The 26,396-nt window shown below is 53.7% G+C and overlaps 1 protein-coding gene across 1 annotated transcript; it reads right to left on the minus strand.

Moving 5' to 3' along the window:
• Positions 1-3,704: 3,704 nt before the first annotated feature.
• CCDC197 (coiled-coil domain containing 197) lies at positions 3,705-12,402 on the minus strand. Its single transcript, XM_068546660.1, is given in 9 exon segments — positions 3,705-3,908; positions 6,211-6,327; positions 6,613-6,678; positions 7,408-7,518; positions 9,138-9,167; positions 9,170-9,280; positions 9,437-9,477; positions 10,910-10,992; positions 12,296-12,402. Coding segments are annotated over 9 exon segments (870 nt in total).
• Between the last annotated feature and the right edge of the window lie 13,994 nt (positions 12,403-26,396).

Here is a 26,396-nt window from a genome sequence, read left to right on the forward strand (position 1 = left end):
TCTTTTCTGGCTTAAGCCAAGTTGAGTTGGGCTTTCTGTCATTTTGAACCAAATAGCTCTGGTTTTATTAACTTAAATTTCTTGACCTAGAATTGCTGAGCCAAAGGACATAAACATTTTGTAAGCCTCTTAAGATGTCTTCTCAAATTGCTTTCCAGGGAGTTTATGCAAACAGCATCGCAGTGTTGGAGAGCCTATCTTATATGCACTAGTGTATTAACTAAAAATTTTTTGCTGGGCAGAAGTTATGAGGTGTACTTTTATTTTTAGTGAAGCGAAATATCTTTCATGTTTATAGGCCATTTTTATTTATTTTGTGATTTGCTGAAATGAACAACTGATGTCATTTTTTTTTTTTTTTTTTTTTTTTTTACTGTGTATGGGTTCTTTAAATATCAAAAACATTGATCCTTTTTCAAATTTCTCACCATTTCCCCCCAGTTTATTGTCTTTAGATATTTGGCTGGGCTCTGAGGTAGATGCGTTTTTCATCTTTACGTGGTCAGATTATTTTCAGGTTTCACTTCTGTTGCTTTCATGCTTCCAAAGTTCTTCCTGACTAAAGACCAGGTAAATGTGGAGCAGATTTTCTTCTTTTTGACATTGAGACACCCAGTGTTTCTCACCCTGTGACTGGAGACCAGTCTGCACTGGAACCATCTGGGATGCTTGTTAAAAATCCAGATTTGGGGGGCCTCATGCCAGAATCAGAATTTCTGAGAATGAGCCCTGTTTAGCAAGTGTCACAGGTGGTTTTAATGAACATTAAAGTTGGAAAACCATCATTCAAAGGAACTGGAATAGACTACAGTATGTGGTGTGGAAAAAGGACATAATTTGATTTTCCTGCCAAATAGCCAGTTTTCTCAGCACCAGCCACTAGCTAGTAGTCCAACTCTTCCTGGATGGTCTGTAGAAAGAATGTCCTCACACTTGAAGAAAGTTAAAGCTGGAATTCGATGTCAGGTAATGAGCTCTCAGTCTCAGAAAATGTCCAAGCCCTGGGCCTCCTAGTGTCTTGGGGTCTCCGGATCTGGATGGGCAGTCAGATGAAATGACATTTCATAAGGTACCTGAACCACTGCGGTTTTCTCCAAATGCCCTCGAAGGCCTTTCTCCAGCTAATATGGAACCCAGGAGGAAAGTGCTTTAAAGGTACAGGGTCAGGGCTGAGAGAGCTTTCTGTCTGACAGAAAAGCCCAGCAAGGATAAACCCCAGCGTTCTAGTACATGCCAGCAGCCTGAGCGAGCAGGGCCCCTAAGCACAGTTCCCAGTTGTCCATTTCATGACCCAAGCTCCGCCCAGAGGAGGCTGGGAGCTCCTAAAAGACTCAGATGCCCGCTGCAAACTTAGACTAATGGCCAGGTCACTGCCACACCAGGTATCTGTTCTGATGGCCCTCCTCCCCAAGGAGTGTGCCAAACATCTGAACTAGACCTACAAACGTACACACAACAGGTGCACGGTAGGCAGATGGCAGGGGACAGAGGACAACAGCTCCACACAGAGCCCCAGCGGGCAAAGCGAGAGGACTGTTCCCTGGGCCCCTAACAGGGTGTTATGTTCAGCACCTCCCAGGAGGTCAGACGGGGTGGGGATGGCCCTCCCGGGATGCCAGGTCCCCATGACGCTTGCCGCATTGTGCAGATCCAGGCAGGGGGAGTTGGTACTCCAGGTGAAGCAGAGCCCCGCTTAGGCGTTTGGGATTTGCCATTACTCCCAAGCAGCAGTTCTCAAAGTGTGGGCCTGGGACCAGCAGCGTCAGTATCACCTGGGAACTTGTCAGAAATGCAGATTCTAAGGCCTGGCCACCCTAGGCCTGCTGGATGAGAAGCTCTGGGGGTAGACCCACACTCTGTTGTAACAAGCCCTCCTGAGGGATGTTCAAATCTAAGAATTGTTGGCCTAACATGTGCCCACATTACAGGGAGACTAACGAGATACTTCAGATCTCTTTGGAAAGTGGATGTTGGGTGGAGAGAAAGGAAGCAGTGAGGTACGGATGCGAGACGCTCCCTGCCATGGACTGAATGTTCCTGCTCCCTAAATTCCTATGTTGAAATCCTAACCCCAGTGTGATGGTGTTAGGAGGTGGGGCCTTTGGGAGGCGATTAGGTCATGAGGGTGGAGCCCTCATGAATGGGATTTGTGTCCTTAGGAAAGGGACCCCGGGAGCTCCATCACCCCTTCCACCACCTGAACCAGGAAGTGGGCTCTCACCAGACACCAAACCTGCCAATGCCGTCATCTTCCACTTCCAGCCTCCAGAACTATGAGAAATAAACGTCTGTTGTTTAAGCCACCTGGTGTATGGTATTTTGCTATGGCAACCAGAATGGTCTAAGACACCCCCAGGTATGGCCTCCAAACCTCGCAGCCTGGCCTTTGCGACCCCACGGTGGCTCCCCAGCCCACCATCTCAGACTGCCTGTCGGGTTCTTTGTGCTCCAGCCAAACTGGAAGCCCTACCCTGTGTTTCCTTCAGTTTCTTCAGCCCTCCCCCAACCTCTCCCTTCTGAAATCTGACTCAAGCCCTCCCTGGGATGCTCTCTTTGCCCCAAAGGGCCTGAGAGTGAGAAACTCGAAAGGATGCTTTCTCTGCAGCTCCCCCCAGCCTTTTAAAAAAACTGCTCTTAAGACCTGACCCGACATAACCTTCTGTCTTATATTTAGCTTCCCTAAATATTTCAGTGGCCAGGTCCTACTCAGCCTCCCACCCCCTCCCTCCGAGCCTCCCGTCCCCTCTCCCAACAGCACCTGGAAAACAGCAGACCCTCGGTGCTTGTTGAAGGAATAGCAGCATCTTTTCTGAAACTCCCCTTTGAAAGGTAATTTGCTGATGCCCCACCATTTGCTGCAAATCGGTTGCTCCGAACTTTCAAAGTTAACCTAAATCAGTTAACATCAGCAGACCCGCAGAAGAGAATCCTTTTCGGGGCTGCGGTGGCCGCCAGGATGATTTCACCTCCGTGGCTCAATAACACCAAGCCAGTGCCATCCACGCAGAGAGGCCTTTCCAACCTTGACCTAAGAACGTCAGACTGGAGAGGGGATTCCCTTAGACATCCTCGCACCCGATTTCACACTTGGGAAAACCAGCCCAGAGAGGGGCTTTGCCCTGCCCCCGGTCCCCCTGAGAGTAGCACTCATTCCAGGCAGCTCAGGGACCCTCAGGTGGGCAGAAGGCACCAAACTGGTATCCAGCTTCTGGGAACCAGTGATGAGATGTCTTCCTACGAACTGAGTACCCCCGGTCTGCTGTGGGCCAGGCCAGCTCTCGCGCATCCTATGGCTCACGGTGGCTCTTTGTGAGAGTTCCTATGACTGCAGCGGTCCCAGTAGTCGGGCATCCATTCAAGCTCCTTGGCCCCAGACAGACCCACCAATGACAGCGAGAAATGCATCCCCAGCTTCTGGGTGCAGGTCTCCAACCTGGGACTTCCCACCTGGCTGCTGCCTCTGACTCGGGAACCTCCCTCTGTCTCGCCCACCGTCCCAGGCAGGCCTCACCTCGATCCCTGCCAATCCCCCAATGCAGGGAACAGCGCCCCCTCAACCCCACCTGGCCCTAGCTGCCCCGCCTCTCGCTGAGCCCCGCCTCCCCTGGCGCCCACCCACCCAGGAGCGCTGGTGGTGAAAAAAGGAGGCCAAGCAGGTAAGGAGATGGTCGTGATGCTGGCAGGGCTGGTGGCCCTGGGCTGTGTCAGTACAGGCTGGAGCACTCTGAAGTCTGGGTGCTAGGAAAGGGGGTCCTGGGGATCGAATCTTGACTCTTTGAATGTTTCCTGAATGGTCTGGGGTAACTTCTGAGGCCCCGGTCCTTGGGGTTGTCTGCTGTCCAGCACACTCTGGGTCCCGTGAGCAGTGAGATGAATCTCACAGTCTCCATTTTGTCCAACATAAATTCCTGGGAGAAAAAAGAAATCTCTCTCACTTGACTGTACTCTGGCCCCTGGACACCACTTCCCAGGGACCAAAGCAACATCAAGGTTGACCTGCGTCTCCTTTAGTCTTCACAAGGGCCCTGCCAAAGATGTGGTATCAATGCCAATTGGCAAATGAGCAAACTGAGGCTCAGAGAGGTTAAGTGACTTGTCTGAAGTGACACAGCCCAGCAGTGGCAGAGCTGGATGGCTCAGAGCCCAGGTCCTTGTGCGGCTTCCTGAATGTGGTTGCCTGCCTCTTCTCACTGCTTCCTCCAAGAAGCCCACCCTGACTGCCCCCAGCCTCCCTCTCTGAGGGGCACTCATTTCTTAAGGGCCAGGTGACCTTTATCTCCCTCCACCTCTCTTTCCCTAGTACCATGCCGAGCGCATGTGGGTGACTCTGAGTCTTGACTGAGTGATTGCTGAGGGAGATCTTTGGGACGCCCTGACATCACTGGGTAATTTCTTCCTTTTTCTTGGGAAGAAGATGAAATTAATACACTGTGACTGTAGGGCAAATGTGCCCTTACTTAAATGCTCATTCATATCATGATGTGAAGGATCAATGCCCCAGGGGATGCCAGTTATGCAGCCTTCACTGTGAATGGTGCCCCAAGAGCTGTGCCATGGAGCAGAGAGGCCCTGATACTGCCTGTGAAATTCTCCTGAGTTCTTCTCAACTAAGACGCAGGCTCGCTCACTGTGGACTCTTGCTGCTAGACAACATTGGCCATGGGACTCGCCGCCAGTGTCCCAGAGGTTTCATCAAAATTGAAATCTTTGTGCTTTAAAGGACACCATCAAAGTGAAAAGACAACCCATAGGATGGGAGAAAATATTTTCAAATCGTATATTTGATAAGGGACTTTTATCCAGAATATACAAAGAATATTTACAACTCAGCAATAAAAAGACAAACAATCCAGTTAAAAGGTGGGCAAAGGATCTGAGTAGACATTTCTCCAAAGAAGATACACAAATGGCCAATAAACACGTGAAAGAATGTTCAGCATTATTAATGATCAGGGAAATGCAAATCAAAACCACAATGAGATACCACTTCACACCCATTAGGATGGCTAAATTATAAAAGACAGACCACCAAGTGTTAACAAGGATATGGAGAAACTGGAATCCTCATATTTTGATCATAGGATTGTAAAATTACACAGCCACTTTGGAAAACAGTTCAACAGTTCCTCGCTGAGTTACCTCGTGAGGTAACCACAAGACTCAGAAATTCCACTCCTAAATATATACCCAAGATAACTGAAAAGATATGTCTATGCAAGAACACGGGCATGAATGTTCATAGCAGCATTATTCATAATAGCCCCCAAATGAAAACAACCCAAATGTCCATCAACTAATGGATAGATAAACAAAATGTGGTCTCTCCATGCAGCGAAATATTATTCAGCCACAAAAAGGAATGATTTGTGCTACCACGTGGATGAAACTTGAAGACATCATGCAAAGTGAAAGAAGCCAGATACAAAATGTATTTTGGGGAAGTGATGAAGAGATTCAGGAAATAGATACTAATGATGGTTGTGAAATTCTGAAACTGTACTGAAAACACTGAAGTGTGCACTTTAAAAGGGTAAATCTTAGGGTACTAGAATTATATCTCAATAAAGCTATTATTAAAAAGAAAACAAGATATGGTGCTGTGGGTGGAAGCCAATCTGATCACATGACCTCCGTTACTGCAGCATCAGCATTATGACTGGTGGGAGTTGGTCCTGGTGGGGACCCTCCCACTGAGAAGGGAAATCTCAGTGGACTTGACGAGAGTCTGAAGTTTAAAATGAGGACCCTGCACAGAGTCTCCCTCGGTCACTGAAATGTGCCTCCCCGTGTAAACGTGACTACATCTGTGTGCTCCTTGGTGTGTTTGCAGGTGTGTCAGTGTATGTTTCGTGTATATTGCAGGGTGCGAGGAGAGCCCATATGAGTATCTGTATGAGTGTGTACCCCGTGTGTGTGTGTGTGTGTGTGTGTGTGTGTGTGTGTGTGTGTGTGTGATGTGCCGGGGTGGGGCTCCACATTAAGACCAGGCAGGGCAGGAGCTCCTTTACAACCCTCTGACCCTGCACCAATGAGCGTTCATTACAAGTTTGCTGAGAGCCTAAAAGAGACCCTGAGACCCTACCGCACCCGTGCAGGAGCCATGCAGCCATGGAGGGAGGACCTGATAGGGCAGCTCACCACCCATGCCCCATGAGCCGAGGCCGAGGGCAGGCTCAAGTCGGAGGCCAGCCTGGGCATGAGAGTCCTCACCTGGATGAGGTCAAGCTTGGAGAAGAGACCCGCGCCCTTGGGCACGCCGTGGGCAGAGGCGCAGCGCTGCTGGGCCGTGCTGTGGATGGCCGTTTGCATGCAGCTGAGCAGTTGGTTCTGCAGGCTCAGGCCCCTCCCAGAATTCCCTGCCCCCTGTCCCCAGCTCACTCAGGCCGGAGAAGTGTCCTGAAGCCAGGAGCCACCTCCTCCTGCTGGTCTGGGCTCCACAACCAAAGGGGCTTGGACGAGTCCCCCCCCACCTCGGGGCCAGAGCATCCGCCTCTGCAAAGAGGGACACTGGACCGACTAACTTCCAAGAGGGTCCTCCCGGCTGGGCACATCTGTGGTCCACACCCAGGGCAGGGGCCAGGAGGGGACATGGGGGAACCCAGGGCTCCTCACTCTGGGAAGCTCCAGAGTTGTGGACTTCAGGCCTTCAGGGTTGTGATCAGCAAGCTTACTTCTCACCTTCAAGAGAAAGACCCATAACAGACTTTATAAACTGTGGCCAATCCAGTTTCCCCTCAAAGCTCCTTGGTTGGAAGTCAGCAGCCCACAGACCCCAACCCTCATGTCTTCCAAACTAGGATCCCACAAGGGCCGGAGAAGGTCCCACATTTGCTGACCGCACCCTGCCCAGGTGGAGTGGCCTGGCACAGCCCTGTGCCCCAGCCTTGCTCCCCCGTGTCCTCCAGGCAGCCCGCAAGGCCAGAAGGGCACAGGCTCTGGTACGCGGAGGACCCGGGGGTCCGGAGAGTAACTAGTCCACATTCTCCAGGCCAGGAAGGAGGAGCTCAAGGGATTAAACCCAGAAATCCTGGCCCCGGACTTCAGCCCTGACTTACTCTTTCCAAGCTGCATTCTTCTCATCTGTGAATAGATATGAGTAAGAATCAACCAATATTTAGGAGTGCAGATGCCAGGCCCTGGGACTGTACGGGGGCATCCCAGCTGGCCCTTAACTATCTGTGGCCTCAGTTCTCTCACCTGTCACATGACATCAGGCTCATCTTAGAGAAGCCCTTTGAAAGCTAACAGTCACCAAGGAGAGGTAAGTGGGTAAGTGGCGTGCATGTGCGTGCGCGTGTGTGTGCGCGCGTGTGTGTGTGTGTTGCGGGCCGATCATTGTCGAGGAGACAGCAGCCCCCGGCCCCTGCGCTGCCCGACCCCCAACCCCAGCCAGTGGACTTGATTCACATCACAGCTGCCTGTGTCTTTCTGGTAGGCGACACCATGTTCCAACTGCCGCCACTGCTCCTGCTTGCGGTGACACTTCTTCTGCAGCTGGCACAGCCGGATCTTGAGGCTCTGTGGTAGGGTGGCTGGTCAATTCGGTGCAGCTGACCTCCCGGGGCACCTGCCCTGGGCCTGGTCCCGAGGAGCTCACGGCTCGGGGGTCTGAGCGATGATGGGGGTGGAGGAGGGGAAAGTTCTGGGTGGTCAGGGCCCTTTAAGGCACCAGGAGATGCAGGAAAATGTATGTCTAGGATCACTAGGGTTTGAATCCCAACTCAGCTCCTGGAGCCCGTTTTTCTCACCGTAAGCAGAACCACCTGTCTGGGCCCTTCCGGCTGCAGAGACTGCTGGGAGGACACCAGGGGGCAAGGCTGTGACAGCCTCTGCGGCCCAGGCCTGCGGGGCACAGGATGTGCTGTGTGCACTCCCACGCCAGGCCCCGCGGAGATGTGTTTGGAGGACACAGGTTATATATGTGTCCTCACTTTTCTGAGGCCTAGTTTTCTTACTTTGAAAATGAGAAAAATAGCATGCCTGGGACTAGGGTGCAACATTTAACTCAGAATTAATATAAATGATATTTTAATGCAATTTTTTTGTTTGTTTTTGTTTTTGCCCGTACTGCGCAGCTTGCGGGATCTTAGTTCCCCAACCAGGGATCAAACCCATGCCCCTGAAGTGTAAGCGCAGAGTCCTAACCACTGGACCACCAGGGAATTCCCAAATGCAGTGTTTTTTAAAAATGAAAGTTAAGGCAAAAAAAAAAAAAAAAAAATCCATGATGAACAAAGTATTAAAATTCTCAATAAAGTTGGGATCCAACCTTCTACTTGCATACTCAACTAACTCCCCTCCTCTAGTCTCAGCTCTAGGAATAGAAGCACCTACCTCCGGGTGCTGGGGTGAGGTTTAAATGAGATAAAGCTTGTTAAGTGCTTCTCACAGTGCCCCGTCCACGAAGGAAAAACAACGTACAAAATGGTGTAGGTTTTCAGTGTTACCACTAGTGGGCAGAGACTGGCTGCAAATGCCATGCCACTGTCCTTTGCAAGAATCAGCCGACTCATCAGCCTCACTTTCCCTGTTCCCTTCCTCTCCATGTCCCCGTCCTCTGTCTTCTCCGTGTCCCCAGGCCCCAACTGCAGCACAAAAATTCATCATGCCATGCCTTTGCCAGGGCAGTTTCTTCCGGATGGAATGCCCATCCCTTGGGGTGAAAGTTCAATTTATTAGAAGATTAACCAACTATGAGGGAGATGACCTCTTGGGGCACTTAACTCTGAGACAGTTTGTGTTCAGTGTCTCACAACAACCTACCAACTAGGTTGAATTGCCCCCACGTCACAGAAGAGGAAACTGAGGCTCAGAGAGGGTCTAAACGTGCCCAGGGTCATGCAGCTAGTCAGAGGCTGAGTTGGAATTTGAACCCCAGTCTGTCTGAATCTAGAACTCCTGAGTTTTCTACCACGAAGAACACCTTTTAAGTATAAGCTGAGTCTTCCTCAGGAGAAACCCAGCAGAAAGGGAGGGAAAGGGGTACAGAACAAGGCTCTGGAGTGACCGCCCCACTCAGACCCTCTCAGGAGCCCACCCCTGCTCCAGGACTTCTCTGAGGTTGCAGAGGGAAGGGGGTCCCTACATCCCAGTTCTCTGGGCCAAGCGGGATGGGCCAGGCTTCAGGCAGCTGTTACCAGGATAAGAGCCCTATGGCCTCCCTCTAAGAGACTCCCTCCAGGCTTTGGTGGACGGCCTGGCTCATCTTGAAGAAGGCCTCCAGACGCTTCTGGTTGTCCTGGCTGACTGCGAAGAGCTTCCCATAGTGCTCCACCATGGCCTCCACCATGGCCTCCACCGGGGCCTCCACCATGGCCTCCACCGTGCCCTCCACCGTGCCCTCCACTGGGGCCTCCACCATGGCCTCCACCGTGCCCTCCACCGGGGCCTCCACTATGGCCTCCACCGGGGCCTCCACCATGGCCTCCACCATGGCCTCCACCGGGGCCGCCTCCGGCTCCTCCCCTTGGTTGTAGCCTACAGAGACAGTGCATGGCAGGATGGGCGGGCACAGAATGCCCAGCCCTCACCTGCCCCCTGCAGTGATGCTAGTAAGGTAGGTGGGACTTCTGCTGTCCACTGGAGCCCCAAAGTTGAGAGCACCCCATCACTGACCTCCCACCTCTTCAAGAGAAGAATCAGCATTTGAAAGGCCACCGCGGGCTGAGGACAAGGATTCTGGATTAAGGCTGCCCAGTGAGGCAGGAGAACCCCCCCCACCGCCACCCCAGGAGAAACTGCTGACTGGGGGAGCCTGCAGGAAGAGGACAGGGATTGTTGCTGTCCCAAGTGACGGGATCCCCAGCTTTGGCGGTTGCTCATTCTGGATGGGTTGAACAGGGTTGAACTGCTGAATTAGGAAGGTCCCAAACTAGGATGCTTCTAGAAGCAGCACTGGGTGCTGGGTCTGCTTCGAACCCCGTTCTTGACCGGGAGGCCTGCGCCCCTCCTTGACTTGGTGCTCAAGGCTCTTTGGTACTGTTCAACCTTCCAATCACATCTCCCAGCGACCCCTGCCGGATCCCGGCGCTCCAGCACACTGGAACTCAACCCCAAACCCACTGCACAGGGCCGTGGCTCCAGCCTACATCTGTGCTGTTCTTCTGCCTGCAGCACTGTTCCCCTTTGCTGAACACATTTGAGCCCCATGAATGGCCCCCTCCTCCATGAAGCCTTCCCTGACCTCCAGGGCAGAGTCCTTGGGGCTCCTGCAGCTCCAGAGCACTTAGCACAGTGACTCTGAAATCAGATAGACCAGAGTCTGAGACCCAGCCCCACCACTTCCTGTCTGGGCGACTTGGGCAAGTCCCTTGACCTCCCTGAGCCTGGGTAACACAGTTCTCAGAAGCTCCTAAAGCGGGTAAAAGGATTTAGTAAAGAGCTTAGCACAGAGTGAATATTTCATAAACAGTAATAGTTACTTTTATTATTGGTGGTGTAAAGACAATGACGATAATAAAATTATGTATGTTTGGCTCCCCTTCTCTTTCCTATCAAGTTTTCAGCACTGAAAACAGCGGATTCTGGTGCAAATCGTGACAAAACAGAACACAAAACTCATTTCAGATGCCTGTGTAATTTTAGTTCCTAAGAGCAAAATCAAAGACAGGTGAGATGATAATAACAGCTGACACTTACTGGGTGCTATAGCTAAACCTCGGGCACCGGGCTACGTGCTCGGAAAGGATGATCCAGTCCACAGAACTGTTGCTGTTCCCGCCAGAGACGTTGAAGACTTGCCGCAGGCCACATGGCTGGCGCCCTGGCTGGCCCGACCACGGTGGCACCGGCCTGTGGATCCCCGTTCTGCAGGCGAGCTCAAGGCTCAGCGAGCTCACACGCGCCCAGGTTCCCAGGCTGGGAGGTGGCTGCAGAGAGGACGGGCCTGCTGAGGAAGCTACACACGTACCCTTGGGGATTTTCTCAAGGACCTGGATCAGATAGTCTTCAAAGACCTTATGCTTCTCCACCTCTCTCCTCAGCTTACTCTGTCTGTAGAGACATTTCAGTGCCGGCGAGAGAGCCAGACGTGAGAACACGGTTTGGAGACTTCCAGGCCGTGACCCCTGGCAAAGGCCAGCCTCTGTGGATCTGCACGGATCCGGGCTGGGCTGGTCACTGACCCCCATCAGTGGGCCACTGACTCGAGTCTCTCTGCCCCCATTTCACTGCTGAGTAAACTGAGCCACAAACAGGTCAAATAGATGCCTGTGGTCAGGCCATGAGGAAGGGGCCTGGGGGCCAGCGAGGCCGGGCCTTTGTGGCGTGGGGTCTATGGAGCCCCTGCTGCGGGCTGAGCTGGTGGCAGATGGCCTGAGGCCCCCAGTAGCCGGTGATCCGGCCACAGGCTCTGCGTCTCTGTACCTGGCTGGCCCGTCCGTAACAGGGGTAACCAGACCCCTCCCTCACAGGCCGGTGGGGACCGGGTCTGGGGCTCCCAGCACATCATAAGCACTCAGTCTGTGGTCGGGGCCCCAGCAGCCCCCAGAGGGGCGACAGCCACGTGCTGCTGCCCAGCCGTCAGGGGGCATCACCAAGCAAGATGCGTCTCCAATAGGTTGCCCACCCTGGGCGCCTTCAAGGTCAGTGGTGAAGGGCAGAGGGCAGAGCAGGAAAGGGCTGTGGTGGGTATCTCTGAGTGACTGCAGATTTCCCCAGGGCAAGCCACTCTGCCTCTCAGGCCCCATTTTCTCATCCATACAGTCCTGGAAAATGCAGGAAAAAATTGTCTTCCCCCGGCAAATACCGCGTGGGGCCCTGTGAGCCACGGGGCTAAACCTTTCGGTGGGGAGGTTGGGAAGCCCTATGAGAATCCGATGGACCGGTTGGAACTTTTCTCCATAAAATCGCTCACAGATATCAATACAACCTTTTGCATCTAACTCAGGCTTTCGTGGGCAGCCTGAAACTGAAGAGTCACCCAGGGGCAAGGATTCAGGGCGTCTGCTTGGAGACACGGCAGCAACCCTGCAGGTTGATCTTAGAGGGGCCAAGCTGACAGATGTGTAGGGATGGTCACCCACAGCCCTGCCTTCGTGGAGGGAGACTAAGCTTGCACAGGGCCTGGGACTGACCCAAGGTCTGAGGTCAAAGGGCGGGAGCCAAGCCCCCCCACCTCCTCACCACTTGCAAATCAGCTGCCCCTCCTGACTTACTCCCGGGCCTCAGTCCCCTCCCCGTTCATTTCCTGGCCTGGCCTCCTCAGGCATTTTTGCTCAGTTCCAGCTGCTTAGCCCACTGCAGGTGGCCCTGCGGCTGAGGCAGGGGGCACGGCGGGGCTTGGGACAGCTCGTACTTTGCCTGGAGTTGGCAGAGTTCCTGGAACAGCACCTGCAGGTCCCTGTCCTTGTCACCGGTATTGCTCAGGCCAGCCTCCTGGCCTGTGTCCACGGCCGCCGGCATTGCCCCCCACCACCTCAGGCTACGCTGGAGGATGAGAGCCACGTGGGCGAGGCAGGAAGAAGATGGATGGCCACAGCAACAGTCAAGGCAGCAGCTTTCTCTTCTGATTCTCCTGACGGTCCTCAGAAGCCAGTTTACTTCCCACTTCATAGAAAAGGAAACCGAGGTTCAGAGAGGCCCCTGTGACCAGCTTGAGGATGTACAACAGGGCTGGATTTCGACTCCGGTTTCACTAAGTTCAAAGTCTGAGTTCTTTGAGCTGTGCCCCCCAGCTCTGGAGGAGCCAAATGTGCCATTCTGCAGTGGCATTATTGCCTTTGTCACCCCATAACTGGGACAGCTCCATCACAATCAAGTTCCACGGGTGCCAAGATGCCTGGGACTTCCAACAGGTGCTAGCTTCCAAGAGCATTCAGGAAAGACTCCGAGGGTCAGAGCTGGGGATGGGTGAGAGAGTAGCCCACATAGAAAGGAGATACCTTTGTCATCTATCTCTACCCACCCGTCCCTCCAGCCATTTATGCATTTAACTGACATCATATACTCTGAGCTTTTACAGAGCTAGAATGGAGACCGGGATAGACACTTTGAATGAGCTCACGGTCAAGCTGGGAAGGTGGCCTAGTTGACAGATAGTTTCAACACAGCCTTGCAAAGAGTTCCTGGGCCGCTCACCTAAGTGTGGTTGCTAGTTATGGCCAAAAGAAGACAGTCTCCCTAAGCGTGCTGTTCATTGGCCATCTGCTGGGCCAGCCCCGGCACATGGGAGGAGCAGGGAGAGAAGGGGTGGGGCTACACGTCAACCTGTCCAGCCCTGAGCATCAGACACGGGTACACGAGCACGGGAAGGAGGAAGGGGCCCAGATGACTCACTCGACAGCTCCAGGAGCACAAAGCCGCAGCTCAGCTGTGACATCACAGTGCTGGCTTCTGTCCTCATGATGTGTCCATTGCAGGATCCACCTGTGGGTTGAGTGGAGGGCCTGATTCCCCGAGGTCCTGTGGCCCTCCCCACCCCTGCCGCCCTGGTTCAGTTCCCAAGGAGAAGGGGTGGAGAGGCGTTGGTGACCTCAGGGGAGACTTGGGCTGTTTTTGCTTTTCTTTCAAGGATGGTCATCTGTGGTGGTCTTTACTGATACCCCAACCTTGCAAGCTTCCCCAATCCTACTGGCTTGTCCTGGAACTCCCCCTTTTGCCTCCTTTTACCTGATTTTGGGTAGCTATAGCTCGGGCACTTCCCCAGCTGGGGCACTCAGCAACCATGGAGGGTTCAGCCCTGTCCATGGCTCAGGACTAAGTCTGGCCCAGGGCAGGGGAGGCGGGGAACAGAAGGAACCTTCAGGACCTCAACCTGGTCCTGCCCCTGCCCCTGCCTAAGGCTCGGCTCTGTTACCTACTGTTGGAGCTGCAGGTCTCGTGCCGCTGAGGGGAGTTGGGCGCAGCACCTACCTCTGGTATACCTGCTCCATTCACCGCCCAATTAACTGGCCAGTCCTTCCCCACCGAAAGCCCCATTCGATCAGAGGCAGGGCCTCTACAGAGGGCAGCCTGGGTGGGTCTCACTGGGAAGAATGCTGGGGGTCTGCTGTGAGGGCAGAGGTGGAGGGAAGGGCCTGTGCAGAGGCAGAGACAGGGCTGGGGCCGTGGGTAGGGTGTGAGGTCAGGTCTGTGGCTTGAGCTGGGGCAGGGGCTGGGGCTATGACAAAGGCTGGCACAGGCTCTGGATCAAAGGCTGGGGCTGGAGCAATGGCCAACCCGGAGGAGTTGGGCTCAGTGTTATTCTGGGACAATTCCCCATCTCCCACTCCTCAGCAATTCCCCTCATGACCCCTCATCAGCAGGCAATGGATTTGGTCCTAGTTGGCTGAGGAATCCCTGAGCAGGTCCCAAGGGAGCTGCCTGTATGACCCCCCATGGTTCTGGAGCCCCAAAAGCATTTGTTGTGGCCAACCGAGAAATGGAGGTGGGCGGGCCTGGATCTGGCCTTGGGTTCAGACGAGGGAACGCCGGTGCTGAGGGAGAGAAGCCCAGGGCCCAGGGCTGCCCAGAAGGTCAGAGCCAGCCTGGAGGCGGGGGTGTGGTACAGAGGAGGATTGGAGGAAGTCCCCCCAGAGCTGACAATGTCTGAGGTGGTTCTTGGGATAAGAATGAATGAGGAGAATAAGGTGGGAAAGGCATTCCCGGCAGAAGGAACAGCAGGGACAAAGGTTCAGAGGCATGAAGTAGCATGCACGGACTGTGAGAAACGCAGGCAGATACTTAAAAGCAGAAGGTGAAGGTCAAAGTTGGGGTGTGTCTGGAGCCAGAGTGTATCCACCAGCCTCTCTGGATGCCTGCAACAGAAACTGACAGGGCTACTCTGGACAAAGCATCAATGGAAGGCTGTGAGAGATGGCACAGAATCGGAAGAAAGGCTAAAAACCCAGGCTCAGAGAGGACCGGGGCCCAGGGCAGCCCTGGAGATCCAGGCAGCAGGAACTCAGGGGGATAACCTCCCAAATGAACCCTCCCAACCCCTTTCCATAAGCTTCTCCATCCTTAAGAATCACGGTCCTGGGACTTCCCTGGTGACACAGTGGTTAAGAATCCGCCTGCCAATGCAGGGGACACAGGTTCGAGCCCTGGTCCAGGAAAATCCCACATGCCATGGAGCAACTAAGCCCGTGCGCCACAACTACTGAAGCCCGCACGCCTAGAGCCCGTGCTCCGAAACAAGAGAAGCCACAGCAATGAGAAGCCCGCGCACCGCAATGAAGACCCAACGCAGCCAAAAATAAATAAATTTATTTTAAAAAAAATAATAATAATCAAAGTCCTTACAGAAGGTGCCCAGCTGGCTGAGCCTGGGTCATGTGCCCGCCCCGTGGCTTGACTGACAGTCACATCATAGGCTCTGCCTTGGGGGCTGGAGGTTTCCCAGAGCAAATCCTGAGGCTGTGGACTCTAGAAGGGGAAATGGCCCCTGAACAGGGGCTCACCGCATGGAGGCTCAGAGAAGCCAGAACAAGGAGTTTGGTCTTTATCCTGAAGGCGACGAGCGGCTGAAGGAGAGGTGTGGTCAGACTGGCATTTCGGCGGAGCCTGCTGTCGGGCTCGGCGCAGAGGGGAAGCCGGCAGGCCAGCCGTTGCAGTGGCTAACGTTTGTCTGCACACTTGTAAGCACTTTTCATGCGGGGGTTGACTTAATACGACACGTCCACGAGGTCAAACCTGTCAGTGTTTCGCAGATGGGGAAACTGAGGCCTAGAGAGGTTGAGTAACTTGCCCAAGGTCTCACCATTGGGAAATTGCTGATATGAATCCAGGAAGTCGGGACTCTAGGAACATCCGGGAGGCTGAGGTGCTGGGACAACACCTTGGGGGTCCTACAAGCCAAGATACAGAGTGAAGGAGGCGGCCCTTGGGGAGATGCCATCAGCGCCTCTGGGCGTCAGGCCTTCATCTGTGAAGGTCACGTGACTGACCCTCTCCCGGCTGAAAGCAGGTGCTGGAGCAGTCTGCCCAGACCCTCATCTCTCCGCAGGCTCAAACCCCACAGCACCTGGTCTCCCAGGAACTTAGGGCCCTAAACCACTTGACGCAGTATAGCCACAGGCAGGGGTTGCTGTGGGCATGGTGGCACCACTCGCTTCCCAGTGAGGATTTTATTTTTGGCCTGAAACGTGCCCCCCCGCCCATGGACAAGGCTGGGAGACAGACTGTGGCTCCGGAGATATTTCTCCCTGTCAGGCCCTACAGAGCCCTACAGAGAGATGGCCACAATTACCAGGGCTTGACACTGGTTATGGACTTACTTCTGCCTGGCTCTTTACCAGGCATCTCTCTGTGAATTCTCAGAACAATCCTCCCAGCGGGTGTAAGCATCGCTCCGTTTTGCAGATAAGAAAACTCAGTTATCGATGAGGTGAAATCACTTGCCAAGGGCACACGGCTCATAAGCGGTAAGCAGGGCTGGCTGTGCAATTTGTGGGACCCAGCGTAACAGGAAAATGCTGGGCTCCTTACTCAGAAAGTTACGAATTTCAAGACAGCAATGACAGAACGTAAAACCAAGTAGGGAATCTTCTGAGCCTGGGTCTTGTGCAAGTGCATAGGTCCTGCCCTGGGACTTGGACCCAGGTCTAGGGATTCCAGAATCCCTGTTCTTAAACTCCCACTCCCTTCCAAACCCACTAAGCTGCCCCAGAGCCCTCCTCTCTGCTCTGGTTCGTCCTCTTCCTCCCCCTCCTCTCTCCGGCAAGCTGCAGTGACTAGGGGTGGAGTCATGGGCTTACCTTGGGGCTGAAAGGAACTTTGAAGAGAGGGGACCAAGGCGAGAGAGGCAGGAACTGCCAAGGTTCCACAGCTGGTGAGTGGCCCAGGTCGCAGACCTCCCAGTGCAGCCTCTATCCCCTGGGCTTTGGGAGAGAGAAATCCAAGGCCAAGCTGTCTGTTACAGACAGCTGGGAGTCTGCTTCAAGGGCAGAGCCGCAATTAAATGGCAATAGAATCCCCTTTTAAAAAGCATTAACAAGGACTCTGTGGGGCTGGAATTTGACCCCAGGGCTTGAGTCTCACAGCACAGCAGAAGGGAAGGCCGGATCAGGCCTCTGCCCAGAATTCCAGCCCCACCTGCTCTGCAGCCCCAAATGCCTCCCAGCAGGAACAAGGCTGGCCTTCTGCACCCATAGCTGATGCCCAGGATGCAGAGAGTGAGGCTGTGGGGCCAGGCAGTTCTACCAGCTGTGTGACCTTAGGAAAAGTACATAACCTCTCTGAGCGTCAGTTTCCTGAAATGCAAAGTAGAGATAATAACAAGCTAGGATTAAATGAAATAATCCACATAGAACACGTAACATTATCTCATTTTTTAAAAAAAATAGCCTGTGTGTGTGTGTACAAAGAAGAAAGTCTAGAAGGATAAGAATAAACTTTTTAGAGCCTTGTTTTATGGGCAGAGTATGAGGGGAAATCTTTCTGTAATTTTAACTCTTCGAGGAAAGCAAGCAGCTCTGCCTGACACCTGGTAGGTATTCGATTAGTTTTGTTTCCTGTTCCTCCCTTCTCGCTTCCTGCAGAAGGTCACAGTGACAGTCATCCCGCAGCACAGGACCCTTTTCTGAGAGTGAGTTTTGACAGAGGGAGGGGCTGGAGCAGATGAGCCCTGTTGCTGGGATTGGTGCCAACGGCGGCTTCAGGGAAGGGAATGGGAGCTTGTGAAGCCTGTGCGGGGCGAGGGGGTGGGGAGCAGGTGCGGGCAGACAAGCAGGGCCTAGTGATTCTGCCGGCATCTCGCTAAGACCTGGCGCTGCTTAGATCCCCCGCTCCCACTGAGCTAGACTCTCAGATCTATCCCCATCCCCTCCCTCCCACCCCAGCAAAAACCAGAGCAGCCCCGGGCCCGGGAAGCTGTGCTGTGGCGGCCCCTCCTCTGAGGTCCTAGACTGGTTCCAGCCCTGGTCCTTGCCCTGCCCCAGGGGAGGTCCCGCATCCCAGAGCTGGGAATCGCCCAAGCAGGTTGTGGGACCCTCCGAGGCCATCTCTGGGGCAGCCCTCCTGGGGCCGGGCCCTCCTGGGAGGGAGGACAGACGCCATGGCCCCAGCTTCCACCAGTGGGAGCTGGGCCCCCCAGTGTCTATGACAGTGACATCTTGGCTCCCTCTACGCCCCACCCCCAACCGCAGCTCAGAGGACCCGCCCTCCTGAGAAGAGGTGTGGGAAAGGGGTGCTCTGACCACAGGGAGCCAGGGCTGGGGGCAGCCAGGGACATCATTAATGATTTCCTCTTCGTCCTAGACCATAACCTTCCCCAGGAAGAATCTTCATGGCAACTTAGGGAAACACTCAAGTATAGGGAACAGAAAGGCTTTAGGGGCCTGGCAGGCCTGGGCTCGATCATACCTCTTCCATATTCCAGCCGTGTAACGTTGGGCAGGTCACCTCCCTGCTCTGAGCTCCCGTAATGGGGTCGCCTCAGCAAGGCCCACTGGTTCTGCCTTCAGAATCACTCAGATCCATCCACTGGCCCATCCTGGTCCAAACCCCCATCTCTCCAACATGGACCAAGGCAATGGCCTTCCCTGCGGGGCATCCTGCTTCTCTGTCCCCTGCAGGCCATTCTCCCCCCTGCAGCCAGAGGGCGCTCCTTCAGGCGCAGATCCACTCTCCCCACTTCCCTGTCTAAAACCAGTGTGAGGCAGATAAATGTTTACCCACCTGCTGCCCATTTCCATGGTGTAAATACTCCCACCATGGCTGATTTCAAGCTACAAATAGTTTAACAATGCGCAACAATCCTGAAGATTTAACAGGTGGTTCTCATGTGCAGACATGAGTTGGTTGCAGCACACCACTGCTTAAAAACCCTCCAATAACTACTAATGAAGTTTAAACCCTGGATGACCAGGCCCCCAGTGATCTGGCCCCCACCTTGGCCATTCTTCCCACATTGTTCTTCCCCTGCCCCACTCAGAGCCTTTGCACCCGTGGTTGCCTCTGCCTAGAGCACCGTTCTCCCAGTTCTTCATAATACTTTTTCTTCTTTCCTTTCCGATCTCAGCTCAGATGCACCACTCAGAGTGGCCTCCCCTGACCGTCTTGAACCCCCTTGACTCCTGCTTACCTTTGGTCTCACCTCATTCTCGTTGAGGTCTATTTTGGTCTCATTACTCTGCGTTGTCTGTCTCCCTACTGGAATCTGATCTCCATCAGGGCAAGGATTGGGACTAAATTGTCCCTGCTGGGTCTTAGTGTCTAGAAGAATAGTACCAGACACACAGCAGGCGTTTGATACTTGTGTGGGTACAAGCACAGCTTTGGAGATACACAGCTTTGGGTTTGAGTCACGGCTCCCCCACCAACCATCTGCATAACCATCACTGAGTCACTTAATCTCGTTGGGCTTCAGTTTCCTCCTCTGTAAATCGGCGACAGCAGTGCCTATGTGATGGAGCAGTGAGAACCTAAAGATGACATGTGTAGGATGTTCAGTACAGTATCTGTTGTTACCAGGGCCTCAGAAAATGGAAACAGCCTCTTCACTTGCATATATCCAGCAACAGGGACCTCATTCCCTCCCAAGGTAGCCGTGTCCACCTCTGGGCCACTCTGGCCGCCAGAACATCTGCCCTTCCTTACACTGAGTCCAAATATGTCTCCTCATAGTGTCCCTCGTTAAGTCCTAGTTCAACTGCTTCCCCACAGAACGTCTTGTGCCATTATAACCACGTTGTGAATGTTGAGCACAGATTTATGTCACATTTCGGCACGGCAGTGAAGGCAGATGTGACATCCCTCAGCAACTCTTCTCTAGTCATGAGCTGTCCGGTCTTGGCAAGTCTCCTGACCTTGCTGAGCCTCAGTTTCTTTCTCTGGGAAATGGGGGTTAACACAGTACCTACCTCATACGTAGTTGTGGGGATTAAATTAGCTGATATACACATACACTTAGCAGCTGGCACACAGTAAGTGCCCCCAACACAAAAAAAGCTGCTATCATTGCTATTACTCTGCCAGGTGTTAGTCCACTCCCGGATCCAGCATTTGTGCCATTTTCGGGTCCACAGCCATTTCTGGTTAAGGCCAGACCCTCTCTTGAAGCTCTGCAGCCAAGCTGGAAAAAGAGCCAGTTCTGTCTGGGTCACTCACGCCACGTGCACCCCCAGCTGCCAGAGCTGCCCCCTCACGGTGGACCCCTCACAGTGGAGTCTCAGCACTTCCCAAATTCTCCTGGGGGATTACCTGACCCTGGGAGGTCACTCCACCACTGAGCTTGGAGGCAAGGCCCCCAAACCCCAGGCCACGAGCTTCCCCGAGTAGGGGCTGAATCCCCAGCTGGGGTGGCTTCTGCCAGCTCCCTAGGTGCTCTGGGCATCCCGATGTTCCTAAAAACGCTGGTGCTGGTGGGTGAACGGGGCGAAGGAGACCAAGCAGGGGCAGCAGTGAGGAAGGTGGACCAGGGGAGTGTGGAGTTCTGAAGGCCAGGAGGAAGGGGGCAGAGGTGAACCAAGTTCTAACCTGGCTCCATGGTTCCCCAGTCCCCGGGACGAGCCATCGCACTCGTGATTGCATCACCTGTGCAGGTGTGATTAAGGTTCCGCATCAGTGGACTGAGAAGTGGGAGATCGCCAGGTGGGTCTGATGTAATCACAGGAGCCCTGAAAAGGCAGCGCGTCTTCTCCCACTGGTGGCAGAGGAGCGAGTCTAAGAGACTCCAAGTCCATCTGACACCCTGCCCTCTCTCTCCAAATGTCCTTGTCCTGGATGCCAACCCCCTCGGGGTTCTGCTGTGAGCTCAAAGCTGAGGCTGAGAGTTCGGCCACGTCTCTGCCGATGGCCAGGACCTGCTCTTGGGAACAGGGACTGGGACCGTTTCTGCCCATGGCCCTGGGGGCATTTTAGGGGCTGATGCCACGCAACTGGGGAGATGTCTGGGCCAGTCTCCTCATCTTTAGACTATGTTCCTGCCCCCAGGGAAGCCTCCCACTGCCCCAACAGGAGAAAGAAGCAGCCTGTATGCAGCTCCGTCTTGTCAGGGCAGAGTGTAAGAGCTTCAAACCCACCTATTCCTCTAGTCAGGGGAGGGTGGAAATGCCCATGACCTGAGGGATGTGTTAGTGTATCAGTCAGGGACCCTGCAGATGGAATCGCCAGGTTTAGAAAGAAAAATACAGGACACCCAGTTAAATTTGAATTTCAGATAAACAGCAAGGAATTGTTTAGCATAAGTATATCCCATGCAATTTTGGGGACATACTTAGACTGACGGACGATTTATTATGTGTCTGAAAGTCAAGTTTAGCTGGATATCTTATATTTTGTCTAATACAAGACACAGCAGGCACATGCAAAAGGTTAAATGAAGAGAAGTTGATGAAGTTGATGAGGGGACAGAGGGGTGGGCAGGGTCAAGGGCACCAAGGCAGACTGAGGCACCCGGAGTCCAGGAGCAATGGGAAGCTGTTACCATCCCAGGGAGGAAATGATGTTCTGGAGCCTGGAGAGAAGCCGCCTGAAGAGCTGCAGCCATGCAGGATGGAGTCCCTGGGACCCTAGGCCCAAAGCAGAGGAGGAGCTGGAGAAATAAACACCCTGACTTCTCTCTTGTCCCACCCACCTGGCCTCCCATTGGCTGGACCCAGTCAAAAGCCAGAGGGCAGGGACCTTGGTGTTGCTCTGGTCAGCCTGCTGGGCACAGAAGGGCAGAGCAGGGATCTGACAGCAAAGGGGAAACCAGCACAGTGTGGAAAAGGAAACCAGGGCTTCTTAATCCCCCTTGGGCTCTGTCCCCTTGACGAGACTTACAGAGGACTTTCCCAGAAGGCTGGGCGGGGATGGGGCAGAGTCACAGATGCTACACATAGGCCCCCAGTCCTCCAGGAAGAGGCTCCGAGTGCAGGCCAAGCAGATGTGGCCAGATGTCCACAGGGGCCTTTCACCCCTCAAAGCGTGGCTCCAACTTGCTCCAAGCTCATTAGGGTCTCTGGCCCTTTGAGTCCAAAACCTCTCCCAAGACTTCCACCAGTTCCAGGGCTTCTGTTCTCCTGCCCCGCAAGGCCCCTGCTCCAGGCTGGCTATCTCCACCCAGACTGGACCCCTCCCCCCGGAGGCTCACTGTCTACAGCACCCACCATTCAGGAGTCTGACTGACCTTCCTGGGAAATTCAGGCAGGTGGGAGGGTGCCACCCCTCCCCCCTCCGCCACCGCCCCTGGGTGCAGGGCTGGTCCTCCACATCGCCCTCCCCCACTGTCTCCTTCCCGGGTCCGCAATCTTCTCTCTCTGCTGTGCGGAGCTTCTCCTCCGCCTCTGAAGGCCCAGAATGAGGTGGGAGTCACATCCACCCCAAACTTATATCCGAGTATTTCCCAGCAAAGACCCTCTCTCTCTCTGTCTCTCTCCCTCCCTCACTCCCTCCATCCCTCCCGCCTTGCTCCTCCCTCCCCCCCACCCATGTACCTTGCACCAGGCTGTAGAAATGAAAGGACCCTCCTCAGGCTGCTCTTTGCCACGTGAGGATACAACGAAAAGACAGCCAGCTACCTACGAGCCAGGGTCTGCCGGCACATTGATCTTGGTCTTCCCAGCCTCCAGAATTCTGGAACCGGTGGCAACCCTGCCTCAAACATACAGATGATGCCAGGCCTTAAGGGATGTCAGTGCAACGTGAGAATTTGGGTCGCCGACTGAGAAGCAAGCTACCCACCCACCTGGAACGCTGACCTTGGACTGATCCGCGAGAGGAGTAGAGGTCTGTCTTTGGTAGACCCAAAGGAAACCAGACCACCTCTCCATCATCTCCCCCACAGGCCAGGCCCTCAGTGTGGCCAGCAGAGCTCTCCCGGTCCAGTGCCTGCCGACTCCTCCAGCCCCACATCTGCCCTTCCCCACACGCTGCACTCTGGCCAGGCCCACCTCCTGTGGTTGCCCAGCTGGCCACGGGCTCCAAGGCCACGGGCCTTGGCTCATGCTGTGCCCTCTGCCTGCGATGCCCTGCCCCCACCTGTGCACCGAGGCAACCTTCACCTGCTGAGACTCAGGGCGGCCTGTTCCTCCTTTGTTGGAAGGTCTCCTGACGCCCCCCACCCCCGCTAACCCCTCCCCCTCCTCCCTTCCCCACCCCCTCCCCTCCCCCTTCCCTCCCCCTACTCCTCTTCCTGGCCCCTGCTCCCTGCCCCCCAGGCTGTGCCTCCCTGGGGCTGGGATGTAGGGTTTCTACATCCCAGCAGCCAACACTGCTTCTGGCTCTTAGTAGAGCTCATGACATCTAGTTTGTGCCTCGAGGATAAAAATAGTGATAGTTGCAGTTATTGAGCCTCAAGCAGCCACTGCCCTAGACCTTCTCATTTAAACCCTATATTGGCCCCATGAGGAAGGTGCTGGTTATGGCTCCTGACTTACAGGTGAGAACCTGGGGCCCCGAGAAGGCTGAGTAAGCCATCCAGCAGCGGGAGAGGGGACATTCAGCAGACCACCCAAGCCGCATCTACTCTAATCCTGCACCAGCCGCTGTGCAGAACCTGCCCAAAGGGTGGAGGGAAAGGGCATTGCCGATCCAAGAGGGTCCAGTGCAGCCACGTGCAGACGGATGGAGCAAGGCTGGGGGAGAGGCCACTGAGAGAATGAGGCTGCAGAAGGCGGGGATGATCTCTGGGGGGATGACCGCAGAGGCCTCAGAGATCCCACCAAGACCGCCCGGGCAGCATGCGTCAGATGCAGCCTGTTTTGATTCTCTCAGCATCCATGTGCCCCCTGGGGACACAGCAGCCCTCACCCCGACGGGCACCAGACTGCATGGGTCAGAAACCAGGCCTCTGGGCACCGCAGCCTGGAGATTGTCTTCAGGCCCCAGTGGTCCTTATCCCAGGACTTGTGACACAGCAGACACCTGATCCCATTTGGTCAGGCTAAATAGAGACCTAGAGGCCTGGAGAGAAGGACAAGACTGAGGGGCCAGCTGGCCATCTGGGGCCACCCATAGGCCCTGCATCAACAAGAAGAGGAGCCCAGGGGCTGGCAGTCGTCCCCCACAGCACAGCCCTGACTGCTGGCAGCACCGGTGTGCACCCAGGTCACATGCTTCTCGGCGACCCTGCCAGGAGCGATGACAGTGCAGTTTGGAGGGGATGCTGGCTGGCTTCAGTGGAATCTGGAAAATTGGGAAGTAAGAGAGGAAGGGAAAGAACAGAGAGGGAGAGAGAGAATTTTAAATCCAGCCCCTGTATTAACCGAGTGAACTTGGAAACGTATCTTAAAGCCTCCATCTCCTTATCCGTGAAATGGTGACCGCCACATCCGCCCCTCAGGACAGTGTGAGACTGACCACAAGTGCCCATGCTTTTCAAGCTCTCGGCCACCGCATTCCAGTGTCCGCTCACCCCAGGGGTCCCAGGGCCTCCTGGAGGGTCAGCCTCGCTGGGGCGTGTAACAAGCCCGTGTGTGCATGGGTGTGGGAGAGAGTGACCTGTGCAAACACATGCATTGACTGAATTCTGCCCAACAGCCAGTTACTTTGCAATTATGTGTAATGGGAGGTTGAATCCCAGGACTCAGAGACTTGTCCAAAACCATTGTTGTCCCATTTTTTATTTCTGGTTTTGAAATATTTACATAGACTTGATTTGAATTCCAGCTGACTTACAATTAGAATTTTTATTCTCAGAGAGCAAAGAGGTGTGGGTACCCCAACTTACAGCTGCTCATTCTGGTTTCAGAGGCGCTCAGAGTCTGGAGGAGCCTGTGTTCTTAACAGCTCTCAGGACCGTGCCTTCCTTCTTTCCTCAGGGCTCCAGAGAGGGGAAAGACTTGCATAGGGTCACACAGAACTTTCCAGAAGGGCCAAGACCAGCACCCTAGAGGCCAGGCCTGAGCTCTCCGCAAAGTGCCAGGTGCCTCTCACCACACACATGCACCAAGAAAGAGAGACAGATCTATATTTTTAGGAAACAAGAGACATCAACAGTTACTTAATATATTTATAAGACTAGTTCATTTGCTAACTGCCCTGCCAACTGGTAGATTAAATTCACCTCTTTTCTTCACTGGAAGAAGGTAATCTGTGTGTGTAGTGTGTGTGTGATCTAAGCATCAACAGCACGTGTGTGTGTGTGTGTGTGTGTGTGTGTGTGTGTGTGCCTGTGTCTGTTCTGTGTGTCTGTCTGTCTGTCTGAATGCACCAGCTACCAGCAGGGACGCCTGGCACTAGCAGGGCTGAGTCCCCCCCCCCCCCCACTTTCCTGCTTAATGGAGAACCCTAAGCTTCACGGTGATCCCTGAAGCTCTTGCTTCTGCTTTGCTTGAACTACGGCTGCATTTCCCTCTGCTGGTGACCTTCAGGGCTGTTTATGAGCCGGTTTCAGTGAGCCATCCCTATAACAATCACAAGGTATTTGAAATCCAAACACCTGGCCCTCCTGACGGCAGCTATTCCTGAAATCCAAAGCCATCCTTGGGGAGCCTCTCTCACTCCTAGCAGACCTCTTCCTCCCTTCGCACGCCCTCTTCCCATTGCACCACCTCACCGTGCACATTTTGACCATTAATTCTATGTTGGGGAAGCTGTCCTGTGCACTGTAGGATGTTTAGCAGCGTCCCTGACCTCGACCCACTAGATGCAGTAACATCTAGTAGGAAACCCACCTCCCTCTGTTGTGGCTACCAAAAATGTTTCCAGGAATTGTCAAATGTCCCCTGGGGGGAAACTGTCCCCAGCTAAGAACCACTGTTTTCAACCAACCACCATCCCCTCTGTCTCTGTTAGGAAGTTTAAACTAATAACAACATCTAACATTTATTGAGGTAAGTTTTTATTCTAAGGAATGTATATATACAGAAGTTCTCCCTTATCCATGGAGGATACGTTCCAAGGCCCTCAGTGGATGCCTGAAATGATGGATAGCACCAAACCCTATATATACTGTTTTTTCCTATACATACATACCTATGATAAAATTTAATTTATAAATTAGGAACAGTAAGAGATTACCAACAGTAACTAATAATACAATTGAACAATTATAAAAGATATGTGAGTGTGGTCCCTCTCTCTTTCTCTCTCAAAATGCCTATTGTACAAATTCAATGCCTTTTCCATCTTAACTAAGTGCTCATCACACGCTGTGGCTGTAACTTTTGCAGTTTGAAGTTCAACAGCAAAACTAGCACAAATTTCTTTATCCTTCTTCACGATTTCACAGATAGAAGGTTTACTCTCACGCTAGATCTTATCAACCTCAGCATACGATTTTTTTCTTTTCTTATTAATTTGTGAGCTCTCACCTTTTCACTTAAAAGAAGCACTTCACGGCTTCCCTTTGGCACATCCAAATTGCCAGCATCAGTGCTCTTACGCTTTAGACCCATTATTAAGTAAAATGGTTACTTGAACACAACTACTGTGGTACCGCAACAGTCGATCTGATAACTGAGAGGGCCACTAAGTGACTAACGCCAGGGTATGCTGGACAAAGGGATGAATCATGTCCCAGGCAGGACGGAGCAGGATGGTGTGCGATTTCG

This window comes from Eschrichtius robustus, chromosome 1 (assembly GCF_028021215.1).
Source record: "Eschrichtius robustus isolate mEscRob2 chromosome 1, mEscRob2.pri, whole genome shotgun sequence".
Taxonomy (NCBI): domain Eukaryota; kingdom Metazoa; phylum Chordata; class Mammalia; order Artiodactyla; family Eschrichtiidae; genus Eschrichtius; species Eschrichtius robustus.